The sequence below is a fragment of the Callionymus lyra genome, chromosome 11 (genome assembly GCF_982586985.1).
Source record: "Callionymus lyra chromosome 11, fCalLyr1.hap1.1, whole genome shotgun sequence".
Lineage (NCBI taxonomy): Eukaryota > Metazoa > Chordata > Actinopteri > Syngnathiformes > Callionymidae > Callionymus > Callionymus lyra.
The window spans coordinates 3,052,381-3,062,500 of record NC_141828.1 but is presented as its reverse complement, the minus strand read 5'-3'; the positions used below and the strand labels follow the sequence as shown (position 1 = coordinate 3,062,500).

The following is a 10,120-nucleotide window of genomic DNA, read 5'->3' as shown; positions in this document are numbered from 1 at the left end:
CTCTACACACCTTGTTGCATCTTTCTACACACTCTACACACCTTGTTGCATCTACATTTACATTCAAGTATTTCAGTGACTATTGAAGTTTATATCTCGACTTGAATGTCTTTGAGGAATAATTCAATTATTTTTATACGGCAATTGGTTTTTAATCATTAAATTATAATACATATAAAACTCAGTCGTTTTCAATGCGTTCTTTTAAATTCAACATCCAAATATTGGTAGAATAGTACCAGCAGAAGTTTATTTTGGAATCGTTTAAATTAGAAAATCAAACTCTGTGTATCGTCAAGAATCTGTTGATACTCGAGTGACGATATATTGTTTATCTTTTAACTTTGAGTCCAAACACCAGCTTTGAAAGCTTCTGGTGTTTCTTCTTGTTCACTTATTTGAGAAAAACTGGCGAAAAACTTGCCATCTCGCTAGTTTTGTTGTTACTTTGACACGAGGAATTGACGAATGTTGCCAACTAGTGGCCGGAGGGTTAATAGCAGCACGTACAGTAGATGAATAAATGCTGTGAATAGTTGAGTTAATAGTAAAGTAAAAAAATCGAATGATTGTCTTTTGTACACACTATTGAAAAAGTTTTTTTAGAGGTAAATATATATATATATATATATATATATATATATATATATCGATACAGTATCAAAATTAAAATATCACGTTATATTTATATTTTCTTACACCGTGATCAAACTCTATGTGTCGTTTTTTTAATCAATGAGGAAATTATTCTCACAAAAAAAGATTACAATTTTAAGGTAAGGTAAGGTAAGGTAAAACTGTATTGATCGAAATTGTTTAATCGAAATTGTAAAATTTGTTTTCAAAGTTAACCATTCAATATTCTAAGTTTGATTAAAATAAGCTCAGGTGCAAGAAAGTCTCGATAAACTAATGAATGATGAAAATAATCTTCAACATGTATTTTTAAAAGATTGTCAAACTGAATGTTATTAAATAAAGTTGTTATTGACTAGAGCTGCACGACATCGGAAATGTGTGCGATATTCGATATCGGTGTCGGTGTCTCAAATTGCGATTTCGATGTTAATGCGATTTTTTTTCTTTCACCTAAAAATGTAGCCGCATGCACGCGCCTGCGCGCGAGTACTGTAGCGGAGGTCACAGGGTTTAGAAGGAAAACGATGATATTTCAATTTAGTTTATTTATGCGCTTCGGTGTCGACATGATGGTAGAAAAATATCTCTTCTAACGCTCAGTCTCGCGGGACTTGCATCAGTTTCCTGCCAATCTGAGCGACATCAGAGAGGAGCCGCCGGCGCGTCGTAATATCACCAAATCAATAATAAATCCTTGTACACACACACATAACACTTTATAAATGACGCTAACAACTTAGCTCGTTAGCATACGGTGAAGACGGACAGGTTTGTTTGGAAGTTCATGATCTTCTAAGAAAACAACTGAGACGAGATGAAAAGTTCTTACAATATGTTGCTTTAACAAAGGAGGTTGAAAGAGACGAGTGACTGGATCACTAGTGTTTGACTAGATCATAAGTTAGTATTACTTCACTGGATCACTAGTGTTTGACTAGATCATAAGTTAGTATTACTTCACTGGATCACTAGTGTTTGACTAGATCATAAGTTAGTATTACTTCACTGGATCACTAGTGTTTGACTAGATCATAAGTTAGTATTACTTCACTGGATCACTAGTGTTTGACTAGATCATAAGTTAGTATTACTTCACTGGATCACTAGTGTTTGACTAGATCATAAGTTAGTATTACTTCACTGGATCACTAGTGTTTGACTAGATCATAAGTTAGTATTACTTCACTGGATCACTAGTGTTTGACTAGATCATAAGTTAGTATTACTTCTCTGGATCACTAGTGTTTGACTAGATCAGAAGTTAGTATTACTTCACTGGATCACTAGTGTTTGACTAGATCAGAAGTTAGTATTACTTCACTGGATCACTAGTGTTTGACTAGATCATAAGTTAGTATTACTTCACTGGATCACTAGTGTTTGACTAGATCAGAAGTTAGTATTACTTCACTGGATCACTAGTGTTTGACTAGATCATAAGTTAGTATTACTTCACTGGATCACTAGTGTTTGACTAGATCATAAGTTAGTATTACTTCACTGGATCACTAGTGTTTGACTAGATCATAAGTTAGTATTACTTCACTGGATCACTAGTGTTTGACTAGATCATAAGTTAGTATTACTTCTCTGGATCACTAGTGTTTGACTAGATCAGAAGTTAGTATTACTTCACTGGATCACTAGTGTTTGACTAGATCATAAGTTAGTATTACTTCACTGGATCACTAGTGTTTGACTAGATCATAAGTTAGTATTACTTCACTGGATCACTAGTGTTTGACTAGATCATAAGTTAGTATTACTTCACTGGATCACTAGTGTTTGACTAGATCATAAGTTAGTATTACTTCACTGGATCACTAGTGTTTGACTAGATCATAAGTTAGTATTACTTCACTGGATCACTAGTGTTTGACTAGATCATAAGTTAGTATTACTTCACTGGATCACTAGTGTTTGACTAGATCATAAGTTAGTATTACTTCTCTGGATCACTAGTGTTTGTCTAGATCATAAGTTAGTATTACTTCTCTGGATCACTAGTGTTTGACTAGATCAGAAGTTAGTATTACTTCACTGGATCACTAGTGTTTGACTAGATCAGAAGTTAGTATTACTTCACTGGATCACTAGTGTTTGACTAGATCATAAGTTAGTATTACTTCACTGGATCACTAGTGTTTGACTAGATCATAAGTTAGTATTACTTCTCTGGATCACTAGTGTTTGACTAGATCATAAGTTAGTATTACTTCACTGGATCACTAGTGTTTGACTAGATCATAAGTTAGTATTACTTCACTGGATCACTAGTGTTTGACTAGATCATAAGTTAGTATTACTTCTCTGGATCACTAGTGTTTGACTAGATCATAAGTTAGTATTACTTCAGTGGATCACTAGTGTTTGACTAGATCATAAGTTAGTATTACTTCAGTGGATCACTAGTGTTTGACTAGATCATAAGTTAGTATTACTTCACTGGATCACTAGTGTTTGACTAGATCAGAAGCTAGTATTACTTCACTGGATCACTAGTGTTTGACTAGATCAGAAGTTAGTATTACTTCCGTGTATATACTGAGACAAGACGTGTCGTCATAGCAACCGAGCCTAACACAGTTCACAGACGGACGGAGACGTAAACGACAACGAGACATAGAAGTACAAATATACAACTTTACAGAACACTGATTGATCGAAGTGCACATTTAAGAAATTCTTGATTTATACCATAAATATTATAAATGATCACATGTTTTCTATATGTATATCACACGTGCTAATATCACAATATGAATATTTGTTGATATATGGTGCAGCTAGTGTGTGTCACAGATGAAAAAGAGAAAGTGTTTCACCTGATGAGGCTGAATCGTCTTCACGCTGCAGGTGAAGTCCAGGTAAAGGTGAAACTTGTCGATGTCCAGGACTTTGGAATCTTTGGCTCCTTGTTTTTTATCTTCCTTCGACTTCTTGCTTTCTTTGTTTGCAGACTTTGCCAAAGACGACTGGATGGTCACGTTGTTGTTCTCACATCTGGAGCAGAAGAATATTATGGTCGAGCAGAATCCAAGATCAATGAAATGGAGACGTTGTGAAGATCTTGATGACATGTGGAGGAAGGTGTGAGTGGAATGTCTCACGATGTTTTCACGTAGGTGAGAGTCTCTGGGTCTTTGGCGATCATGTCGGCCAAGATGTGTCCGACGCCGGTGGACACGTCCTCCAGTGATGACAGACCTGGAGACACAGTTTTTACACTTTAAGATGAGATCACAGAACATATTCCCTTCCTGTGAGCGGATCTCAACTTGGACGCAGAAACAGAAACATATGAGAAAAGAAAACAGATTTTAAAGAAGCACGATATGAACTACATTATAATCTCAAAACATGTTTAATTCATTCATTCTGAGACGTAGATATGTTGCAAGAAAATGGATAAAAAAGGTTGTTTAATGTTTAGTTATTTAATAAAATATAGACTCCAAAATATTTCAAAATTGTCATTGTGATATTATAGAATGAAACATGTTTTCGAAGGCCAGACGGTACAAGAAAATATGAATACTCTGAAACGTCAGGATTTTTTCACAATACTGTATAAAATGTATTTTTATTGAGAGTTTACGTGTGAATATTCAGTGTTTTGTTGCAATTAAACTTCCGGCCTCTAGATGGCAGCGGCCGTTACATCCTCCGCAGCTAAAGGAAGAATGATGACTGAGGACAAGAGGATACAGTGAGTCCAGCATCTTTTAAAGCTGATTAGAAACTGAATTTTATTTATTGTTGACATTTTAATTATTGTTTATGAACATCATAGTTTTATATCCTTTAATGCTCCACGTGTTCATTGGTTCAACATCATCACATCAACTCGTCCTACCTTGAGCTCCAGGTTTGACCCAGGATCTCAGATGAAGCTCGTGAGGAGCTTCGATGAGTCCGAGAGCCGCATCCTGGAGGCCCAGAGATTTGGCTCGACAGGCTTTGCTCTGTTTGCTGCCTTTCTTGAACGGAGTGAACTGGAGACACGCAGCACATCAGAGTCGTGTGAACATGTGTTGATGAAACACGTTCATACCAGGTGATCCAACTCATCAGCTGATCTGCAGCTCCTCAGGCTTCGCTCCAGATCGGACGTCAAGACTGCGTCCTTCTTCAGCGTCTGAACCACCGACTCCGTCTTCTTGGCCAGAGAACTGACATGTTGAGGACAAAGTTTCTATTAATTCAATGTACGACCACAAAGACGTGCGAGGCCTGGACGAGATCAAGAACTATCACAGACCGTCAGCGCCATCTAGTGGTCAGAATTAATACATCATTTAGACATTAATTATGTGTAGAATATTGAATAAATGTAACATTTCAAATGTTAAAACTACTTTAATTCAAAATGTGTTGTTTCATTATTAAGTGAAATCCATTATTTGTCTGTTGAAAGGTTGAATTTGTGGTTAAATATTCTCAGTCACAACAAGTACACATCCATTTTGTTTAATTGTATTTTACATGTTGTTTATCATATTATTATTTTCACTCGTTTTATTTTTCTGACTCATTTCCTGGATTTGTGCTGCCAGTGGCGTCGAGCCCTGAACTGTCACTTCACTGATGTTGTACTTTAGCATTAAAGAAATTCTGTTTCCACACAATATTTACCACAAGTCCTCATAGACCAGCTGCACGTCCCGCACAGCGTCGGCATCCATGTGATTGATCATGTCTTTCCGGTAACGGACCATGAACGGCACAGTGTTCTCCTCCCGCAGGAGCTTGACAACGTTCCCGCAGACCCACCGGTCCACGCATGTCTGGGTCGACAGGACCTGCCGGGAAACACACGATTTAACCACAAGAACAACAATATTTCCACTTCAAGCCTTGAAGAAACGAGTGAAAAACCTCAATCAAGTCCCAGTTCATTCCAACCATTTCCGACGTTCCCTCGCCTGCAAGATCCTGATCCTGCGAGGGAACGATGAAGGAAAATCTCTGCAACGAAACAGAGTCAAAGGGATCAGACGTGAAGAAATACATGGATTTTTCACTTGTGTTAGTTTACCATGTTTGGAGTCAAAACTACATAATAATGATGAAAAATGAATACGTTTTAAATAAAGCTTTATATTTGCAATTCACAAAGACTCTGATCTTACCTCATCTTTCACTCTTTTGTTCGGGACACTGGGTTCTTCGGGCTCTTTTCGTTTCAGGCTCCGACTGCTGAAGAAAACAAGTTAAGTCAAGACTTTTAAAATGTAAACTTAGATTTAAGGCCGACTTGACAACCAACGAGACGGATAGAAATAAAACATAAAGGACATAAGTTAAACTATTTCACCCAAATGTTTATTTTAACATCAACTAAACATGAGTTTCTAGTTTCTAGAAATGTGTCCACATCACTTTGAGAAGTGCTATAAAATCAAACGTTGCTCCATGAACGTGCTCGATGTGCAACGACGTGCATGTGTTGTTAGCTACACTATTGAGTATTTGAAGTACATTACAAACAGAAACTTTCGTTGCCAGTGTTGCAAACATCTTGTTTTGTTCCATCCATGGAAATTAACTTTAGTTTTGAACGATTTATAATTCAAGAAATGAAAATAACTGAAAGTCTGGATTAACACAATGTTGTGTCATATTAATCTTTACATACGTTCACTATTTGAACGTCTGAACAAGTTTATTTTGTGTGAGAAACACTTTTTAATGAGAATCAGTTCAACTTTTCTGCGAACCAGTAAAGACTCTCTGTAAACCTAATTAAATACAAATATAATCAGATTATAAGTATATATTTTATATTTAAAGAGAGTTATCAACGTATACTGTACATCTATAGTTATCCCTGTTACAATCTTTATTATCTTTTATATGATAAACATATGAATCCAAACATGATAAACATATGAATCCAAACATGATAAACATATGAATCCAAACATGATAAACATATGAATCCAAACATGATTAAAGTGTTTAAAGCAATAATTCACTTACAGGTGTGATCTGTCACTTTTCTTCATCACCTGTTCAGGTACAAACACACGTTAGACTCATGGGTTCATTCACATGTTTGAGGCAGAAGGTTGACGGTAACAATGATGTTAAAACAACTATAGATTAAACATTGTAACTGATAATATAAAAGATATGTTTCTGTCAAAACAATGTTAGCTTCGAAGAGCGAGTTCGAATTTGGCGCTTTTTCTTCAGACCAGAGAAAGAAAGAAGCTTCGTTTGAACTTCATGGATGAAGAAGAGTCTGAAGAATAGAGACGAAGTTACTTACTTTAATAATATTGTTCTGCTGAACCTGTTCTGATGACAAGAAGGTTTTAGGTCAGTTTGAGTGAAAACTGTTTCCGCTCCGTGAACGACAGCTTGTATGTTTCTGTGCTCACACTGACACCTAGTGGACGGAGATGTATTGCACCTACAAACCTACTTTAACCACCGACATAAATAAAAAATATTTTCAAAACATTGACTGAACATTTAGAAGGACATTCTTATTTGTGCTTTCCTCAGATTGTCTGGCACTCCTGTGTTTGTCTTATGTGTCTTGATCTTTTCAAGTATATATTTTAACTGTGTATAGTTTGTGATTGTTAAAGTGATTTGTTATCCTGGTCTGGAAACATCTTTACTAATAACCTTGACTGACAATATGTCTGCAGAGAAGATCCTGCTCAAGTGGAGGAAGAGACTTGATCACTCTGGCTGAGGAAAGTCTCGTCGAAACCTCAGACAAAATATTTGCTATAGACGCGGTTCAGCAGTAATTCTGCTTCAAAACAAATGTGTGATTATTTTAAAAATACTCTGGTGTAGACATTGAAAGATGCGTAACATTTTGAATGAAACAAGTGTTTGGATGAGATTTATTCAAAGAAAAATGTTGAGAAATAAAGCTTTTAAAAGTTGAAAAGTTAAACATCAACCCGAGTCATTGAAGAAACAAATGACATCATGCAGGAGGAAGAAGTGAATAAAACATGATCGTAAACATGTTACAAATGTTCCAGTGAAACCAAACACAAATGACTTTTAAAGAATAATTTCTTTCATTCAGCAAACATAGTGGAAACTATTGTCACTTGTGCACATTTTCAAGTTTGAAAGAACAAATTCATATGTTTTCAAATGTAGAGTTTTGAGAGAAAAATCTCTAAATATTCCTCTTGTTTATTGAGATTTTAATATTAACATAAACATTTGAACAAACATAGAAGCAGGAGTGTGTGTTGAGTTCAACAAAGAGATGAATGAAGGATTATATCCAGTTCCAACCAGAGAAGGCACACGACGACATGTTGACAAACAAACATCGATCTCACTCCGATCCAAAGTGCAAAATATCATTTTTCGTACAAAATGGCCTCATTTCTTGTTTCCCTGCTGAGAAGAAAAGACACGACGGGATTCAAACCATTGACCTGAATCGTGGATGAAGGAGCGTCGCCTGCGTCACTTCTGTCCTCCTCTCACGCTGCTGATATAGTCTTTGATCGTTCGCTCCACGTTGGGAACTTTGTAACTCTGAGCCACGAAGACGCCGGTACACACTCCTGCGGCGACGCCCATGACGGCGGACGAGCGGAGCCTCGCCACGATGTATCCGGCCATGAAGCCTTTGAGGAACGGAGACGCCAACAGACTCCCGCCCTGAGAAGACACGGCGTCGAGGTCAATGAAACGTTCAAAATGTAACCGTGTGTGTTTCTTACAGCAGGAATTCCAGCATTTATTTCATCCTCCACTCGCTTCTGAATGTCCTCAAGTTGACCCTTTAACCCCAGCAGGTCCCCGAGCTGACTGGTCGGATCCTGCAGGACAACAGTGTTTATATGACAAGGTTTACTTTGACACACCCCTGAATACACAGAACAAAGAGTCAAATCTTCATGTTGTTAGTTTGACAATTTCACAGTATTTTTATAGATAATAGTTATATATATATATATATATATATATGTTTTTGTTTGTATTTTATGACATATTAAGTCAAATATAGAATCTCTTTCACACGGATACTAAATGTGTTTTTGCTCTGAAGTACAAAGATATTTACTTTAGACTCATCACATCTATGGCGTCAAGAAAGTCAAATAAAAATATAACATTTTTCTTCCATCGTGACTCAATTTTTATTTTTCTTACGAGGTTGTTTTGAGTGTGAAGTTCACAGAACAACAAAGACTCCGAAAAGACAGTATGTTTCTATGTTATTAACATTATAAAGTTGATTTCTATCAAATATAATCTCTACAATAAGTTACAAGTATTACTTTAAAAGTTACAAGTATAACTTTAAACTATAGTTAGCAGCTGTGACACATCAATGCTAACATCTCTGAGCCGCTGTTTACACACAAACAACAACATGAGTGAAAGTTTATCGCCAACAGAACTTAAAATCAACGTCGTTGTCTAAAGATGACAAACGGAGGCAACATTAAGGTTTAAAAGTTAAATAAATTCGAGCGACCTTGTCACCGGCCATGGTTTCTTCTCTTCTTCTGCGCGCGCGTGTGTCTCTGCAGCAGCGCAGCGCCCTCTAGTGCTCGATGGACTCAACTGAAGATATTTCATATTTTAAACATTTAAGTTAGAATTCAAACTTTTAACAATATAAATCCTTTATAATATAAATATAATATTAAAAAATGAACCATTGCCGCAAAGTTTAGCTTCTAGTGATGCTTATTGAAGAAATACTAGCTTTTTCTATCTCAATAACTGTGTTGTGAAAAAAACGTTTTTTCTTATTCATAGTTTCTGAAAAAGAGAAGTTTCAGTTTTGTGTTGATTCTCGTGTTTTAAACTGTGTTTCTGGCATTTTCCCTTCATTGATTGAAGTCCTGATGCAGCAACATTCATGTAGACCAGGGGTGTCACACTTTTAAATGATCTAGATCAGGGGTGTCACACTTTTATATGATCTAGATCAGGGGTGTCACACTTTCAAATGATCTAAAACAGGGGTGTCACACTTTTAAATGATCTAGATCAGGGGTGTCACACTTTTAAATGATCTAGATCAGGGGTGTCACACTTTTAAATGATCTAAAACAGGGGTGTCACACTTTTAAATGATCTAGATCAGGGGTGTCACACTTTTAAATGATCTAAAACAGTGGTGTCACACTTTTAAATGATCTAAAACAGGGGTGTCACACTTTTAAATGATCTAGATCAGGGGTGTCACACTTTTAAATGATCTAAAACAGGGGTGTCACACTTTTAAATGATCTAGATCAGGGGTGTCACACTTTCAAATGATCTAAAACAGGGGTGTCACACTTTTAAATGATCTAGATCAGGGGTGTCACACTTTTAAATGATCTAAAACAGGGGTGTCACACTTTTAAATGATCTAGATCAGGGGTGTCACACTTTCAAATGATCTAAAACAGGGGTGTCACACTTTTAAATGATCTAGATCAGGGGTGTCACACTTTCAAATGATCTAAAACAGGGGTGTCACACTTTTAAA

General features: G+C 36.4%; 2 protein-coding genes across 3 annotated transcripts in view; both read right to left on the bottom strand.

Moving 5' to 3' along the window:
• srbd1 (S1 RNA binding domain 1) overlaps window positions 1–6,984 on the bottom strand; it is an 80,443-nt gene extending 73,459 nt beyond the window's left edge. The window contains exons 1-9 of one of the 2 annotated variants that reach the window (XM_087802096.1): window positions 6,914–6,984; window positions 6,622–6,650; window positions 5,772–5,835; window positions 5,518–5,607; window positions 5,275–5,441; window positions 4,694–4,811; window positions 4,496–4,634; window positions 3,750–3,846; window positions 3,465–3,642 (exon numbers count right to left, since the gene is read on the bottom strand). In XM_087802096.1, coding sequence (XP_087658222.1) covers window positions 3,465–3,642; window positions 3,750–3,846; window positions 4,496–4,634; window positions 4,694–4,811; window positions 5,275–5,441; window positions 5,518–5,607; window positions 5,772–5,835; window positions 6,622–6,647 — 879 coding nt within the window. In that variant the 5' untranslated portion in view covers window positions 6,648–6,650; window positions 6,914–6,984. Of the gene's footprint in view, window positions 1–3,464; window positions 3,643–3,749; window positions 3,847–4,495; window positions 4,635–4,693; window positions 4,812–5,274; window positions 5,442–5,517; window positions 5,608–5,771; window positions 5,839–6,621; window positions 6,651–6,913 lie in introns of both variants that reach the window. The other variant, XM_087802095.1, reaches the window with a different exon arrangement.
• A 507-nt stretch (window positions 6,985–7,491) lies between these two features.
• LOC148068940 (SLC35A4 upstream open reading frame protein-like) lies at window positions 7,492–9,155 on the bottom strand. Its single transcript, XM_087802097.1, has 3 exons — window positions 9,113–9,155; window positions 8,352–8,450; window positions 7,492–8,289 (listed from the first exon to the last, which is right to left on the bottom strand). Exons 1-3 carry the CDS (start codon window positions 9,125–9,127, stop codon window positions 8,092–8,094), a joined length of 312 nt encoding a protein of 103 aa, XP_087658223.1. The 5' UTR covers window positions 9,128–9,155; the 3' UTR covers window positions 7,492–8,091.
• Between the last annotated feature and the right edge of the window lie 965 nt (window positions 9,156–10,120).